We start from the raw sequence: 18,513 nt of genomic DNA on the forward strand, positions 1-18,513 counted from the left end.
ATGGTATTGCTTTTTTTAGTCATTTTGACTTTGCCTTAGGTAATTGCTTAAAGGGCAGTTGCCAGTGGTATTTCAGGGTTATGCTCTAGAGATCATACAGCTGAAATTGTCTAGGGAATATCGAGCTGTCCTGTCACTACTTCTGGGAGATGGTTGTTATTTTAAGTTTTTTTTTCCATTCCACCTTGCCAGGCCATTTACTGAAATGGACTTTTACATTTGTTTTGTCATTTGTACCATGAAAGTGCACCTTTCATGGAGCATGGCCAGGAAAAGGAGGCATAAAAATGTGCAGGGCTGAGAAGAAAAATGGTTGAGCGTCGCTGTACATTTTTATATCAATCACTTGCAAATCAACACATTTATTTAAAGTAGTGCTGTAGCTATTTGTGGTCCTGCTAAAATATGAACTTGAGAACTCCTTTGAATTTTTATGTACAGCAAATGTCTGCAACACCAATTGCATATCCTAACTCATTTCATATGAAAGTTATGTAAGCTTTGCCTAGGTTTTCTTTTGTCTTCAGCATTTTGAGATGTGTCCTAGTTGCATGAACCTGTATTGTAATTTCTTTCATTTTTTTTGTTCTTTGTAAGTTTTTCCTCTTGTACCTTTATTGCACAAGTCTTAAATACATACACATCACATGTTAAGGTCGTCTTTCACTTCAGCAGATTAGTGCCAGCCATGCCTAAGTTTTTACTGGGCTAACCTTGCTCTGGTTTTCTACTGCTGTCAACGGAAATTAGCAACGTACAGCACAATCACCACCCTAAACACGAAAATCCCTGAATTCAAACTCCAGACAAGGTTTGGTTTTTTTTTTTTTTTCCCCTCCTCTCCCTCCTCCATTTTAAAATGTGTTTTTCGTTGTAAACTTATCTTACTGACCTTTTTATTTCTTTGCTGGTGATTATGGTTTTGGTCGTTTTCCTCAGCTTGAGGAATAAGAAAGGTGTCAGAAAATACAATGCAATTCTTTCAAATTGGCTTTTATTGTTTTACCAAGCAGCTTGGGTTTTCAAATCCAGTGTAAAGTCATTTGATAAGAAAAAAATAGTTATGTTTTCAGAGATGAGATGGGCTTTTGAACATTTGATCAGGTGGGTCTGTTTATATTGCCTGTCCCTAAAATTGGTCATAGCAAAATACAAAAAAAAGTCCCTGCTATGAGTTATTTGCACTAAAACAGGCAAAACACAAGTCATAGACAAAATGGAGGAGAAGACAAGTAGAACAAACTGGTCATTTGATGTTAATATCTTATTACCATGATTTTGATGCTTTTATGGCTCGCTTGTTCTGTCAGAGGTTACATTTCTGAACGCGTGTTCCTGACCTGATGTACAGCAGAACTGTAGCTGGGGAAAGCAGGAAAAGAGATGGAGAAGGTAAGATCAGTGCTTTAATTTCTCAGAGAGAAGGCTGTACATAGGTCCGGTCCCTCTTGTAATTGCTCTATTGAAAACAGCAAAAGCGTGCCGTGAGTAAAACTGGTTTTAGTTATATGATTTTAATTTGGCTGGTCCCTGGTTGAGGAAGAGAAAAGTGTGGGTTAAATTCAGTGACCAGGATGACAGTTCACAATGACAGGAAAAATGCTGTGTGTAATAGTAATTGTAATGCTTTGCAGTGCTTTTTACTTAACCTATCATTTTCTCAGTGCCCTCCTTCATTGCCCTTTAGATCTTTCTCTTATTTTGTTTGTGGTATCAGAACTCTTGCAACAATATGTACTACAGGCATGTTACTAGCGTCCTGCTTCCTTATCACTCAGCTCACGTGGCTATCCCGTCTGCTTTTCTATTTTTGTTTTCCCCAAAAATCTTGAGAAACCTCACTGCCAGCAAACATTGATTTTAATTGTACTTGCATAGAAAATTTCACAAAGTGCAGTGCTAAAAGCAGTGTTTAAAGCACTGTGCAAACAATACATCATTAAATCATGTCTACCGTACTCTGTGAGATGATGTAGAAGCAGGTAGAAGTAAGCAGAGAGAAGTAAGGCAGAGACATGAAGGTCACAAAGGAGGCTGGAAGAGAGGTCAAAAGTTTGCTTCTCCTAAGATTGTGCCTACTTTTTGAATGTTTATATCTTCCAAGGCGTAGCTGTACAGTGGTTTGCATTTTAAAGACTACATTCTGTGCACAAATTGATAATGATAATTTCAGTAGCTGAACTGGCAGGATAGTATCAGGTACAGCATGTGGTATGTATGTGTTTGAGTAAGCAGCCTGCTGTTGTCCTTGCAGTAAATCTCATAGAAACTATAGCTTCTCATGTAAGGTAGGTGATACATTTATATGAATCCTATGCCCCTAATGCCTTTACTGGAAGAATTCTAATTTCCTTGGATGATAGTGGGAGAGACACGTTAGGAGGTTTGTCTGAGCCCTTTTCTCTCATTACTTTTGCATGTGTTGACTTTGCCTGCTCTGCTGGATAGAACGGGTGCATCAGCATCCCGTACTGTTTTTCTTCACATGGAATGTGAGAATTCAATACTTGCTGTATTAGATCCGAGGAGAATTTGTGAACAATGCAGGCTTTGTCAGTCAGCTGTTTTCCTTGTGCTCATGTAGAGCTCCTTGAGAGCTGTTGCTTGAAGGCTCAAAACAGTACGTAGTGCAGACAGAAATCTTCATGGTATCTGACTTAATTGTTACAAACTACTGAGTTTTTAATTTGTTCTATAATCTTGTGCTGTTAAGAGGCAGCCCACCTTGAATTATAAGCGTATGATATGAATGTTAGTGATGATAACTCTGCCTTGTCTATCATTGTTTGCTTGGGGGAGGGAGGGGGAGGAGGTTGCCATACGGCTACCTCCATTCTCTTCCCTTCCCTCAGTTCTCATATCATGTAATGCTCCAGTACTGCAGAATTGCAATAATGACTTGCTTATTGCCTTCCAGTTGAGGTTTTTAGATTGAGTCTTTTCATGTTTAATAGCTTGGATTATTAGATTTGAATTCTATTTTTTTTTCCTGGGTGACTTTTTTGTTGACTATAGCTCTTTGCTCAGAAGTTTGCTTTTTCATGTTATAGCAACATCCAAAGATTACTATCCCAGTTTCCACCCTGCCATGTAGTTTACAAACACACAGAGAAAAATAGTCTGTGGGAACTTTCACAGCATAACAAAAGATGCAACAATATTTTGTAACAACCTCTTTTAAGGCATCGGGGAGGAAACCACTTACGCTAGCTGTGTTAACCTTGCTTATTTTTTTTATTGCAGTAGTATCTAGAGGCTCCACTTGCATTGCATTACCTATTACTCTGTGCACTGGGAAAACATATGAAACTGAAGATTATCCCACCCAGCCACCCTCTCTGTATGTGATAACTTCATATTGTGTAGTCTGCCATTTCAGTACCTTTCATATGTGTTGTGTTATCCTTTTGGACCCCTCTTTTCCATTTTTCTTTTGTTTTAATGGTACTTTCAAACTGAGCTAGGCCAAAGCTATGAAAGTAAAGGATCATTTTGGATAATAAAACACCCAACAAACTTTGTAATAAATAATAAACCCTTTGGTTACTTGGAGAAGAGAGACGTACGTTAAAGGACCGACTAGCGTAACTCACCTGTCTGACGTCCTGCTTGGCAGGAGCTGTCAGGGCAGGCAGCAGCGTCACTGCAAACTAGACACAGTTTTTGCTGTTTCTTGCCTGGTTTGGGGTGTATTAGGGGGCATCAAGAAGAGCTCTGGCGATTGTGCTGTGGGAAGGGGACAAAGGTGCAAATCCATAGGAGGTCAGCCTCATTAGTTCCAGTGTTCAGAAAGCAAGTTGTTTTTCAATTAGATTTTTAAATTAACGGTGTCCTTTTATGCTACATCTCCGTGTGTGTATGTTATTGGTCTGGTATTTAATTAAAACCACAGCTGGTGATCACTTAATTATAATGTACAAAAGGGAATAATACTTACTTGACTGTGTAGCGTGGGCTTACTCAATTTAGAGAATTGTAGCCTTTTTTTGATCTACTGTTTGAAGGCTGTGGTGAGGGAAGCAAGATCTGATGAACAAGCAAGCTAGTGAGTTTCATTGCAACACTTCCCGTCTGTAGAGGGAACCAAGTGAAACAGTGGCTTATAAATTCACCAGCTTTCCTGAAGAGCGGAAGTCATGTATGAACAGATTGGTAAAATTAGTCTGGTGCTTGTTTGTCCATATTTTCCTGTGGTAGGAAGAAATGATTCAAAAGGCCAAGAATACTTCAAGATTCAAGGAATGTCGGAGTTTATTAAGCAATTTCAACACACGCGTTTGAAAGAAGCAGGCCTGAATTACTGGTTTTTCACTTGAAAAATGAGGCGGCCTCGAGAATCTTAAACTTACTGCGACATAAATAGACACACATGCAGATTTTCCACTGAAATGAATAACTCTGCATGTGCGTATGACTTCTTTTGTAACTGACATAATAAAAATATTTTAGACTGAGCTGACAAATGAGGATGCCCAGAGCCTCTAGCCTAGCTGGTTATACTGGAATTAAAACTGCAGAAAGCACATCCAGAATCGTCATATAATTGTTGTTTCTGTCTTGAAGCCGGAATTGGCCTTTTCTGTAACAATTGGAGTGCTATATATGAAGGAACTGTTGCCAAATAATCTAGTCTCTTTGCTCTGTTATAACTACTTGCACGTGTCAGTACACAGGAACACCTGTGCTTTGCTGGCTTCCGGTATTGTAAACTGTTTCAGTACAGATATCAACATTGGACTCATTAGCAGATTGACTGGAATTGGAGCAATAAAAATAACTTAAAAGAGACCCACCCAATAAAACGTCAGCCTGAGTGAAAAACTGCAGTAGTCTGACTGGAAGACTAGAAATAGGGTTTGCGTTTCGGTCTGAGTCTTGGCAGCAGGGCAGTGTTTGCCTTGTTGCTCAGTCCAGGGTGAAAGGTCATTTTTGTTTTCTCACCCGATATAATTTGGAATTGTTTCTTTACTACTACAAAGAAAGACTTCTGTATTGCTGGTTGTTTTTTTCCTCCGGACTTTTGAGTTGTAGCCATCGCTACTGAATATTGAATTCTAACCAATGCGTTTGGTGTGACAGTGAATGGGGTGTTTAGGAGAAAGAGAGTGTGCATGAGTTTTGAGTGTTGGATTTTTTTTTTAAAGTAAGAATTGTAGATTTTGTAGATTATGCTAGTTATCCTGGTCTGATATATATTTCCACAGGTTACCTGTTAAGTATAGAATGCATCTTTCATCCAAATAAGCTATTACAGAAAGAAAAACAGTTCAAGGTTTTCATCTGCAGCTTCAGTAAATCTGAATCATTGAAGCCCGCTGACATGAGACTCAGAAAAATGACAAGTGTGAAGCAGTAGCTTGAAGTGGAGTATGCATTAGTTGCAAAGTAAAATTGAGTCTTATGAATGGAGTTATTTGCTGCACCCGCGTGGAAACCTCTGCATGTCTGAAGGCATTAAAATGTGATGTACATTTTTTTTTTTATAGTGCAAATCTGAGTCAACTTTTAATCTAACACAAGGCTTGAGCTACTTTCTACTAAACTAATGTTAGAACTAATGTACACATTTCCAGCAGCATTGGACTTCATCGTATTTATCCTTTCAGTGCGTTTTCTGAGGGTGGAATGTGTATGCTGTCTAGAGAGAGAATTCCATATGAAAAGTATTCAGTGGTATGTGGATTATTTTTAGACTCTTTTGTAATATGAAAACTCCTGTTTACCACTACAGAAAACCACCAGTACTGTAACTGCTAAATAATATTTTCTCTCCTTTCAAATACTACTGCTGCTTATGGTACAGAAATTGGTTAATTTGTTTTTTCTTTCCTTTTTGTTTTCTAGCTCCATTTAGCAGCCCTGGCATCATTAAAGGGAGACATAGTGGAGCTTAATAAACGTCTACAACAAACAGAAAGGGAGCGTGACCTGTTGGAAAAGAAATTGGCAAAAGCACAGGTGAGCCGTAGTCTAAGATTCTGAAAACGGTCCTTGGTTTTCTGTTGTCCTTGCTCTTTGGAGAGCAATGTGGTGCTTGGAGAGAGGGTGAAGTATGTTAACCAAGTCATGAGTGAAAGAAGATTTCAAGATTGTATAAGAAATATACTTGCAGTGGTTTTAAGTTTTGTGTGCTGATGGCATTCTTTAAAAAAAAAAAAAAAGTCAAGAAATGATTAGATTAGTTTTGTGTTCAAGTCAACATAAACGACCTGTTTTAACAAGTTAACAATGATAAAAAGTTCTTGTCTGTTGGTAGTGCTTTGGTGGTATGTGAGAAGTGGTTCTGTGATCTGTTTAGCTTTCAGTAAGCCATTTTCTCTGGGAAAACACTGTCGGTGGAAAGCCAAGGGTTAAATAAGAATAAGGTCTGAACTATAATTCTTTCTCAGCTCTTAAGTCTTTTCAGAATTGGACTATTATTCTTTGTCTTTATATCTACGATAAACAAAACCTTTGTTTTCCCCATACTGTTGTTCTGGCAAATACCTTTTATAAGTGCTTTACAGTTCAAAACTGATTCAAAACATATGCTTGAATTTAATGGGGTTAGAAAGAGAAAAGAATGTCTGATCACCTACTGACTCACAGACTATTGTTTTTCAGTCATTTACACTTCCATAGAGCAAGTCAAAGCATTTTGTCCAGTAAAGCATCCCATCTTGATCTGAAAGCACCAAGCGCTGTGACTCTTTCATTGTTAGTTAGATTTTCTTAAAAGACATTAAAACATACTTAAATTGTCTCTTTTCAGCTTCCATTCACTGGTTCTTATTATGCTTTTTCCCATTAATTTAGAGTCTTTAGTATTCAGCATGTTCTTGGTGGGGGCTTGTATCTTTGAGTGGATATATACTGGGGCATTGCCTAAAAAACAGGGGTTACTTTAACTAAAGCCATATGTAGAAATGTTTATGGAGCTTACCTTTGAAGTCTTTTATTTCAACCGTATTTTGGCCCTTGTCTGAATTCACTGATTTTTTTTTTTTAAAGCTACCTTTAGGGTTCACAAGCTTATAAATAATATTTTTATTGCAGCCCATCAATGCAACACTGTCATAGTCTTTAGTCACTTGGATATATGACCCAGAGTCACATTGGGAGTTCATATTGAAACATTTTTCAGCTATAATCCTGAGATTCCTTTTTTAATTTATTGTTCTCTGAGGTTGACTCCTCTTTCTGAGACAGTTTGATATGAGACTGCATTTGGCAATCATTAAACAGTCAAATGGGTTCACTGTACCCAAATAATCTACATCATCTTCTGCTAATCGCAAATCTTTAGTAGTGTTCTATATGTATTTCCAGATATTTGTTAAAATATATGTGTACGTGTGTGCTTCAGTCTATGAGTAGCACATTGCAGGTGCTCCCGTGCAACGATGATTCCCCGTTGGCAGTGACTTTTGGAGGGATTTTTGTTTAATCAGCCCTTAGTCACAGTGAACACATGCTCTGGTGATATTCCATGAAATTGGGGTTTTGTTTGATTGGTTTTGTTTGTTACCAGCGCATGCATGTGTGCAGTGCTCAATTTGTAACACTGAGGGTTTTTTTCATGGTCGTGTGCTGTGTGGTTGTGAACACGAGTAATGATGGCTGTCTGTACTATGGATGTGATAAAACCAGAATATCTGGCTTTTCAGAGTCTCTGAAAGCTAGTGTGCTCTTGCCATACCTTTTCTCCAAGCTGAAATAAAGACTTTGGGGACACACTGAAAGGAGAAGATGCAAAGGGTGGGAGTGGGGCAGGAAAGGAAGACTGATAGGAATAGAGAAACTTTAAGATGTTTCTGGACTGACTGAGCTTAACTAGTTATCCTGGGGTGGTTATTTAGGGCAGTCCATCATTGCTGTAATGAGAAGGATAACTGGAATGCCGTAAGCGTTCTGTAATGATATGGTTGTGGCTGGTTGCAAACTTTGTCACAATTGTTTTTTTGGGGGAAAAAAAAGTTTTAACGAGCGATTTCTATAAAGTTTTCATATTTCGGTTCTTTTCAAATTCTTTTTTAAAAGCTCTGAAGTGGATAGAGAATCGTTTGGGTGTGACTGACATTTTAAAATAAAATCCAGTCCGTCATAAGGAGTAAGTCATTAAACAAGCACAGCTCAAACATTCAGTGTGTTGGCTATGTTTAAGTGCTGAGACACACTGTGGTGATACCACCTCATCTTTTCTTCTTTTTCTAACTGCATCACTTCCTTTTTCAAGTAGATGCTCCATTTAACATCATTTTTTGAACTTTTCCTCCCACTCCGCAGAGGATCATCCAAATGTGTGTCATATCGTATGTCATTTTTTCTCTACAACCTAATGTATTTCTCCCTCACTGATGCACATCAGAGGCTCAGAAGGCATAAATTAAATAAGGGATATTTGAGGTTCTGCGTAACCATATTCAGGTGCTAGTGGCTCAGTATTAAATCTCTTCTGCATCTGGACTTTACTTACGAAAGCAGCCCTTGTTTTCAGCTCCATTGACATGTTAAGCTCTCTCTAGAACAAATGGCTCTTGGACCATGTTTTGGTAACAACTTTCCTATCCTTTTGTGAGGCATATGAGACACCTTGGAAAGAAAGGGGATTAGTGATTTGCAGAACAGAGGTAATCTGAGGAGCTGTGGTATAAGAATTAGAGGTGGCAAATGGTTAAGAAAGATGGTTGGAGAGCTCATGCTTAGAATTTTTATAAAAGGAAGTAATTGATGGTTTGATGGAGCAGAGAGAACGAAAGCCTGTTTAAGTGATCGGATCAAAGGGCATATGTGGACATTCCTTATTGTTTGTTCCTGATGTGCAGCAGTCATGCAGGGATGCTGGGCCTAGGTAGCTCCCCCCGGGCATACAAGGCAGCGGAGGTTGTGTTAGCATAGCAGCCTGCCTGAGTGAGTCCCTTCTCCCTCTGCTGCTCGTTATAATGAAGAACCCTTTGTGTACATCCCTGCTCAGTCCTCCTTCCCCGAGCTGGGGGGGTAGCTTATTTTCGTTATGGCACTGTAACTTGCTGCGTTCCAGTTTTTCAGCTGCTTTTATGATTGGGATGCATAAAAGTCTGCGTTCTCTACTTTTGCCCTACTTGTGTTCCTGCTGTTGCTGATGTAGATTATTTTCCTGATGTCATTTTATGGGGCTGCTTTTATATAGCAAGGCCCTAACAGGAAACATAGAAACTGATAACCATAGCCTTACCAGATGAGGCCGAGACTTCATCTTGCTCGTTGTCCTGTTTCCCACAACAGTCAATAGTGAATTTCTTGGGAACAAGACAAGTAATGGATGGATCCCCAGACTGTCCTCCTGGCAGCCAGAGGCTGTTGACTTTGTGTGTAAATAGCCTCTTGTATATAGTAATAGTGACCCAAAAGAGCGTTTTATAATCCGGTCATGTTTGCCTAGCCACGTGTAATGAATGTGTGTATGCCGAGGCTGAGCAGAAGATCCTGTTGCTCTCAATGACAAGGAGCGTGGACTCCTTAATATTTAGATCCTTCTATGTTATACTTGATGAAAGTACTATCAAATGAAGATCATCAGAGAGGAAAGATGGTTATGGCTGCCCTTCCCCCCCCCCCCGCCATTGCTGTGATCTAAGGTGTGTTTCACAGGTCAGCAAAGCACTGTGTATTATCTTAAAATGAGAGGCACCACTGCAGGTCAGACCCCCTGAAAGCAGCACAAGCCAGGATTTCTGGTTATTGCACCATGAGAGAGTTGATCTCCAAAACTACAGTCTGTGCAGACCTTGCTGTAGCATTAGCCTACACCCTACTATTATTTCAGTGTGACAGCAGACCTCCTTGTTTATGTCTTTGTATTGGTGTGCAGTTTGGCACTGAATTGATTTCTTGAATGAAATATGCTGGAAAGTAGTGGCCAACTGCAACTAATCTTTTTTTCAAAATTTTTCTATGGTCATGAAGAGAAAAGTAGTGATTCTACTAGTTGTATCTGACCCTGTGTCCTGGCTCGGATAATGGTAAATAGCAGATATCTGAAGGGAGAGCATAAGAAACGCACATAGAAGGTTGTCCTCCTCCAGCATACTCCCTCATCTTTCAGCCATCAACAGTGTAGGAAGTCCCTGAGCCAGAGGCTGCATCATACTTAATAGTCCCCTATGGTCCTATTCTCCATGGATTTATCTAATCCTCTTTCTAATCCATTTATATTTTTGGGTTTTGCAACATCCTGTGTCACTGAATTCTAAAGTTTTATGGTAGAACACAAGATTTAACAACATGCTGGAAGTTTCAGCAAATAACAGCAGAAATGAATACTTCGCCTACTACGTTTTCCTTACTGTTACATCTCTTTCACCAGGCAGTTCTGCTCTCTTTACTCTTTTTTTGCTTTATTCCTAGAAATTTAGGGATTTAAAAATAAATAACTCTAGACACAGAGTAGCAAATCCTGTGTCACAGCAGCAGTACGTTCCATTAGTGCAATGATAATTCCTTGCCATCCTCTCAATTATTCAGAATTTAGGACAGGATGGAAGAATTTGAGTATAAGAATAAAACCAACACTGCGTAGACACGTAAGAACAGGAAACTTCACTATGAGACTTCAATTTCTCATTTAACGAAGTGTATTTGAAATAGAAATGCATTGTCTTCAGATCAACGTTGAAATTAATAGTTCTCTTGTGTGGTGTTCTTGCATCCCATGGATTAGTCCTTTTTACTTGTATTCTTCTTCCACATCAAGTATACACAGAGTATACAATCAAAGAATTTCATTCTGACCTTGTGTGTTTTCAGGATTGAGGCTTGGGCATGATGGACGTGTGTTTATACGTAAAGTTAGATGAACTGATTCCTGCTTTAAAATCTGCCACTCCTCTTAAATTAAAACATTGTATTATTTGAGCAAAGATTTTTTTAGCTTCTGTCAGCCTGTTAGCCAGGTTTATCATTGTGATGACTTGAATTCTTCCTGAATGCTGCAGCCAGAGTTGCTTGTGCCTCCTGCAGGGCCTGAGGCACTGGGGGATCTGTTACTGTAGCACTGCTGCTGGTGCTTTCTTGCTGTCCTCTGACTGAACACAGTAAAGGTAACACAGAGGACTGCAGCGGTAACGTTTCTTGTGTTAGGGATTTGTGTACGTTAGTAGGCGGTAACATCATGTGCTGAAACAACATCTTTGAGTTGGAATACTTTCTCTTACCATCTTTTTCCCTCGTATCCTGTGGTCGTTTCCCAGCATCAAGAGGTCAGACCAAGGTGTTCCCAGGCATTGTTAATTTATTCAGTAATTTACATAACCTTTTTAGTCTATCTCAAAAACCAGCTTAAGGTCACTTACATTAAGAACTGCGCGGGAAACTTTTCTCTTAACCCCAGCAATGACTCCTCTTTTGCAGTCTTGCAGTGGATTATCCCTGTATTTGCTTTCCCAGTGAATTGGTGCCTGTGTTTTTGTCAGAATTTTAATGAGAGACTGGAAGAAGGATGAGGAAAAGGCTCTGAGGTATTTATCTTAAAACCTTTGTGTGGCATATGCAATTAACTTGCCAGAGCTAAGTATGTACACCTTGGAAAGAAGCGGGAATTGGTGGCAGATACTGTTCTGAGACTCAAAAGATGCCAAAATTGAAGTGGATGATGAAGAGACTGGGTATCAAGGAAAAAAACACTTTAGCAATGGGTACCAAAAAAGTATGTTTCTTATCCTTTTTAAGCTTCAGATAAACGTGGCATAAGAAGGAGCAAACCTTTGTAACCAGATGAGTTTTTCATTGCTACGTTTTCGGATTCATACTGAACTATATTTCCGTCGTTTGGATATTTTTGCCTTTTTCAGTGGAGACTTGTCCTAGCTGACCAGAACTTATTAGAAGTAACCCTGTTCCCTCCTCCAAGCTACAGTTGTCCTTCTCAGCATCATTCCCTGCCTTTCCCAGAAGTTTTCTTTCTGCTTTTCCCAGTTGCTTTTGCCACAAATAAGCTGAGGGCCCTTTTAAAAAAGAAAATGTGAAGCTGCTCTCTCTATATCTCCAGATTGCTGGTTGCTCGCAAGGTATGTCTGTTACTAAATGACGGTTACCCTGAAAAATGGTGACTTGAGAAATAGCTGGAGAAAACAGAAAGTAAGTCTGATAATGTGGCTGAGGTCCATTAGCAAGAGTCAAGATAAACGATATTCTGCTTTTCAGTGCACAGCTTAGAAAGATGAAATGTGCTGTGACAAGCTTTTTATTTATTGTCTGAAAATAATTGTTACACACGCCATCTGAAATATCCTTTTGGGTTAAAAGAAAAAACAGTGCGCACAAGCATTATCCAGATCAATGAATTATGTAGTGTTTGTGGGCATCAAAGTGTGTTAGAGGAAATTTAGATTTAGAAAGGCACAGTAAGCAACTTTTTTATTGCACTTAATTTGTTCTAACACTGTTGTTAAACATTTTATCCCTGTTATTTTTGCGCTTTGAAAGCAGTAGTAGTTCTTCAACCAGTTCTTCAATGTTAAGATACAGAAAACTGCGAAATAAGTTCAGGAAGGTCCTGCAATAGTCATTATGTTGACTACTTGACATATACACTACACGTATATCATAAAGCCTTCAAGTAGTCAACATAAAGCCTTAAAAGCCAGGTGTATATTATCAGTTTTCTAAAATATGACCTTTTGCTCTGCTCCTGAGTCTGAAGAAGCACTCTGTCGTGGTCTAAATGAAACTGCATTTGACTCACTTTGGAGCTTTTGAACCTAGAACATCACTGCAGAATGGGATTTGGGGACAGTGTCCTTGTATAGTAGAGATGAAATCTGTTTCAGAATGTAGTGCAGTCCGGATCTGATCTTGTGCGGAGGGAAAGATCTTATACTGTGGATTAAATGGTTTTAAGATTTCTATTCTCTGATGATAAGCCTATGTTTATATTTAAAACAATGTTGTTTACTTTGTTGTCAAAGGGAGAGATGGATATCTCTTTCCTCTGCACCTTTTCCAAAAATAATGAAAAACAGTTTAACGCCTTCATGCTACAACCCTTCATTACGGTATGTGAGATAAATTCTTATGGTAGTTATCTATCACAAGATATATATATTACATTTATGGTGTGAAAGTCACTGCATGTTCCCCTGAACTTAAGAGGGGAAAAAAGGTTCTTCCACAATAATCCTGAAGCAAAGGATGAATGAGGAAAGACAGAAAAATTAAATATATATAAGAGGTACTATTTTGTTCCAGCCTGAACAGTGCTGGAAGGGTGTCCTAATGCCTGGAACCACTGTCTTTGAAACTGTATTTCTGAAATATAAAAATATCAAAATAAATTTCATAAAAATGCTAAAGGAAAATGTTACTGAAGCATAAATTACAAATGCAAGGAAGAATTTATGTAGATTATGTTCTCAAGCTGTGAATGGGATGGGCCCAGAAATCTAATGGCAAATTTTGAAAATTCTGGCATACCTGTTAGCACAGGTATAACTTTTATATATAAGACATAAAGGTTTGGGGGCATTTATGATTTGGAAAACAAGTTTTGATGCAACAGTGTTGGAGGGTTTCATATATTATTATGAGTTGTAGCTTTTAGCTTTTTTTAGTTGTAGTAGAAATGCTACTAAGGATCTTACTTTGCAGACCTTCAATTAACAGATGTGGGTTTTGTACTGTTGTTTGGTTTGTGAGTTTTCTTTTATTCACAGCACGGTACATACCGTTGTGTGGTTGCAAGGAGGCTTGACTGAATCCTGCCGGGGATCAGAAGCAGAGAGTTAGTCTTGCCCTTTCCAATCTGCTACCAAGCATAACGCCAATGAACATGCACTGTTGAGTGGCTGCAGTTGCAGAACAGCGGCAGAAACCAAGCAGTGATCTAGTTGTTTAAATGTTAAAATAATAAACACGTGAATATAGAGGTATAAAGGATGTACATGTAAGAAAAATATGTTATCTTTAATAGCTAATAAACATAAATATTCCTAATGGAAAAGAAGATTTTTTTCCTGGGTTTTACCTGGTTTTATATTCATTTGCCCAATCCTGCCTTTTCCATCGAGAATGATGGGGGAAGACAAGCGGCTGTATTTCACAATCTAGCGTGAAATACTTAGCTGAGATGAAAACTATGCGAGATCAAAGGTGCTTCTTACCCTTTAATAGTAAGCTGTTCTCGTTTGGAAATAACATTGTTTTTCTGTGATGGTGTCCAGTGTGCCAGCTCTGACTGCTGTAACTTTATGAAATGATGTTAGCCTGTAGCACTAATATATGTTGGTTTTCTGTTTGGGTGGGTTTTGAGACCTAGGGCATATGTAGTGAGAACTATAGGACTATGCAGGTAGAACTGTTTTTGCAATCACAAAGGAAGAAAGATGACCAAGGAGAGGCATAAGGTATGATATATAGGCAGCAGATAGTAAATCTTAGAGGTCAGTCTGTGTGATGGTCAGGAATTGTGTCAGAAGGCTAATTTTGAAAAAAGAGTATGAGGAAAGTGAAAGTTATTTTTGAAAGCTGGTGGTGTGTCACAGTCTCAAAGTCTGGTTACTTTTGTTTATCCTAAGGCAGTTTCTGCCTTAGGACGTCTTCTAATTCGGGCAATGTTGGGAAGATCCCTGAAGATTCTTGATGCATCATGAACCTCACAGAGATTCCAGGATGAGATATTCATGATGTTCTGAGTTGCAAATGATGTTTGTATTCAGGGCAGGAAGGGCAGCTGTTTGATGTGTTTTAAAAAATAATAATAAAAGTACATAGCCTTTCAGTTCCTAAAAACTTGCCGGTTGTATACCTTTGTGTATCCGTCAGGATTTTGCACCTGTCCTTTTTCTTGCAAAGACAGTGTCGGTTTGATGTGTAAGAAAGCCGTTAATGGTGTGCAATTTTGCTTTATGTCTGATCTCTATGCGGTTATTCATAAAACCCTTCCTGTTCCTTTGTACCCTTGCTCTCTGCTTTAGTGTGAACAATCCCACCTAATGAGAGAGCACGAAGACGTGCAGGAGCGAACAACGCTGCGCTACGAGGAACGAATCACAGAGCTGCACAGTATCATTGCTGAATTAAATAAGAAGATTGATCGACTGCAAGGAACAACAATAAGGTACTGAAACTCCCTGGAAGTTCTGGGCTAAATGCAGGCATGGTGCAAAATGGTGGGTGACGTACGTTGTAAACATAAGTTGATGATAACTTTAAGGTATTTAAACTTGTTGTGACTGGTACTAAATGGCTGTCCATAATTAGGGCGTGTGTCCTTGGCACAATCCAGTGTTCTGTAAGGCATCCGTGTCATCCCAAGGATGAATGGCAGTGTATTCTCATGGGTAGAAATGCACTCTGGTGAGGCTAGTGAATCCTGCAGAGAACTGCACTGTGCCATCTAAATGTTCCTTTAGTTTAATATACATGCCAAGGGGCCAGGTAAGTGATAGCAGTAGCGGCAAAAGGAAGATGTAGCCACCCAACCTGCACCTCCTTTTTTAACCTTCTGTGGCATTCACACATCACCTAAGCCAAATCACTTCTGATGAGAAATACAGATCGTATGGATTTCAATAGCTTTTATTCAATTTGTGCTAGCAGTTGTGACAACGATACGCGTCACATTGTTGCCTGTTCTTGGAACAGCAAAGCTTGGGGCATTGCATTAGGCCATTACTTTGTTACTGTTTTAAAATAAAATTTACGTTTGACTACAGGAGAATACTTATTTTTCCTCACTTGTTTTTGTCTATTATTCTCATCGCAGAGAAGGTCAGACTGGAAAAAGGAAGGAGCTTCTTAAAGCTTAATTTGTGGGGATGCATGTAAGCCACTAGAATCTAGGAATTTTCCAGAGAAGATCCAATTAGAGTTGACACCTTTGTAGGTGAAGTTTACGTGATGCTCTTCCCATGTAGCAAAGTTTGAGTTTTTTCTTGCTTATTAGCTGCATGCTTTTAAGAAAAAAATGGTGTACTATATATAATAGAAAATACCGTTATGCATGTATACCATGTAATTCTATCACTAGTTTTATATGGCATTGATCTTATGTAGAAAGATAAGTACTGCAAACTCTAGTGGTCATAACTGGTGATAGCCATGGTGATATTTTTTTTCGGGTAAAGGTATCTAAACTGATTGTACTTCTCTGAAAAAATTGCTATGACTCCATGGTCATTCATGCTTGATAGCTCTACGGTCAAACCTTCCATTTATTTTGTTTAGTCACCGTGTTGTTTCAGCATGGCGCTGGCTACCCAGCCATCTTGACTTCTGGTAAAATTGCACTAGTTGAAAAGGCTGGTTGAAGAGCAAAATATGGGAAATATCAGAGTTGCACTGATATTTTTTTGAATGACAGAAAAACTCGGTGGAAAAAAAAAATACTACATAATAACCACAAGAAATTTTTGGGTGGAGTCCTTGGGCCAAGCTACATGTATCAATTATAAAGTATTGGAATTTGGTGGATGCTGTGAATGTGCTGCCACATCCATTAAAAAAGTCAGCTCTGGCATGCAGAGTTAGAATGAGTTTGATGCCAAGTGCATGCTGCTGCTTGCAAAAGTGCAGTGGCTGCTTTGGGGTGCAGGCTGTTGAAGGCATTGGAATAATACTGCTGCAACAGATGCCAAGCCACTGTTGCGTGTGATTGTACAGTTATATCGTACGAGCACTCGTTTTGCTCAGATTGCTGGGCTACCTCCTCTTTTTCTTTTTGTTCTACTTTTGTTAGGAAGAACAAAGCCATGTATGAAGTTTTTAGTTTTATTTCCTTTAATGATTGGCACAGCTTACTTTCTTGGGCAGCCCAATACCTTGATGTTTGGGGAATGGAGAAGGAAAATTCTTCCTAAAAATGGCAAACAGAGGTAGAATTGGAGATATTCCATCCGGTTTATAAAGACAACTGAAAGAAGCAGTGTTAATACTTCCTGCTGGGACTTTCTGTAAATTTACTTTACGATCTTCTTGCCTCACTCTTTCGAATGTGTAACATCTCACAGAGCAAGGGTGGTATAATTGCTATCTCTGCTGGGACAGGTGTGCTGATGGTGCTGCACCCTTGGCTGTTGGGAATGTGAGCTAGGGAGCTGGAACAAAACAGTTCTGCACGAAAGTGTCCTGGGAAAATGGCTGTTCTAGGGCCGTTCTGCTAAATCAGAATACGAGAGGGATTTTATTTTTAATTTTTTAGTATGATTCTTAGATATCTGCAAGTACGCATACTGAGATAAGACTTTGCTTGTAATATCACACAGTTTAGGCTTTCTGAAAGCAGTTTCTCGACTCTACTTTAACTACAGAACAGAGAAGTGTCTCCCCAAGACTGACTCAGAGATTGTTCGGTATTTTCATGTATAGTGTTTAGGCTGTAAAAATAAACTACCATGCAGCCAGAAGTACTGCTGCTTTATGACATTCTTCATGGTTCCTCCCGATGAACAAAAATATTCTGGAAACAATTAGAAAAAGCCAGAGTTGCACAGAGAGAATTTGACTATCTACTTGAAGCTGTAATATCTTTAGATTGGTAACTATCGATATGAGGGTAAGTAAGCACACAAGCAGCAAGAATATGTAAGTCTGAAGAAGCTATTGCGACAGCTTGAGGAGTTTTGGTAGATGGTGTAAGCTAATTAGTGTTCTCCGTTCAGTTTGTTTGTTTGTTTTAAGAACCTTAGGTGATGTCAGGGTGATTTACACAGCTTGCAGTGTAATGGCTTTTGCTTGCATGGTTCAGTAAGTCCAGCTGTAGGAGAGAACTTAAGTCACATGCCCGTGTCTGTGTCTCTTCCCAGGTATATTTGATAAGCTACTCTTAGTAACAATAGCCTGATGGGAGTTATTTTAGAAATGTCTGTTGATATTCTAGATTTGCTAGGCATTTCTTGGGCATAACAAGTTCCATGTGTGTGGCCACATGAAGTTAACTGCTGCTCTTCCGCTACGTTCTTCCAGCATTCTCTAATGAAATTGAGGTCATTGGTTATGGGAGCAAGCCAGCATTTCATCTGCAATTGTCTCATCTCCCTGCTGATGCTCTAGACCCCCTCAGCTGGTTTGGAAATTCAGCCTCACTGGGAAGAAAAGAAAAGAAAAGAAAAAAAAAAAAGCTGTAACTGATTAGGGCTAGAAGAGAATTTCCTGTACTCGTACAATGTAAGTAGACTAGCTTTCTTGCTTGCTTCGTTCTTGAAGCCTGACAATGCAGAATTTACCCTCTGTGAGTTCAAGAAGGTAGCACCTTGGGGGTGAAAGGACGCTAAAAGTGGTCCACCAAGATGAGGATAAAACTGAGCAGGCTGAAGCCATAAATAATTGCTCTGTTTGTTCTTGGAAAATTTTAATTGGATGACTGTGTTTCACTGTTCTGGTCTGTGTTATTGGGGAGGAGGTGGGAAGAGGTGGCTTGTATTTGGCTTAAGTTTGTTGTAAAACTCAAGTCACAGAGCTTCAGTCAAATGTTGAGCAAAACTGTTGGATTTAAGAGTCTCTGATGTTTGTGCAGAGAAAATATAGAGCAGGTTTTGTCAGCTTCTTTCAGTGTGACTGCCT

At 39.1% G+C, this 18,513-nt stretch overlaps 1 protein-coding gene across 11 annotated transcripts in view; it reads left to right on the forward strand.

Annotated features, from left to right (window-relative positions):
- The window catches only part of LOC104150980 (MCC regulator of WNT signaling pathway), a 223,396-nt gene that overhangs the window by 146,117 nt on the left and 58,766 nt on the right, over positions 1 to 18,513 (forward strand). For 10 of the 11 annotated variants that reach the window (XM_068927547.1, XM_068927549.1, XM_068927548.1 and 7 more), the window contains 2 exons: positions 5,845 to 5,958; positions 14,928 to 15,070. In XM_068927547.1, the coding sequence (XP_068783648.1) occupies positions 5,845 to 5,958; positions 14,928 to 15,070 (257 nt within the window). Of the gene's footprint in view, positions 1 to 5,628; positions 5,674 to 5,844; positions 5,959 to 14,927; positions 15,071 to 18,513 lie in introns of those variants that run through there. The other variant, XM_009685520.2, reaches the window with a different exon arrangement.

Source organism: Struthio camelus, chromosome Z (assembly GCF_040807025.1).
Source record: "Struthio camelus isolate bStrCam1 chromosome Z, bStrCam1.hap1, whole genome shotgun sequence".
NCBI lineage: Eukaryota > Metazoa > Chordata > Aves > Struthioniformes > Struthionidae > Struthio > Struthio camelus.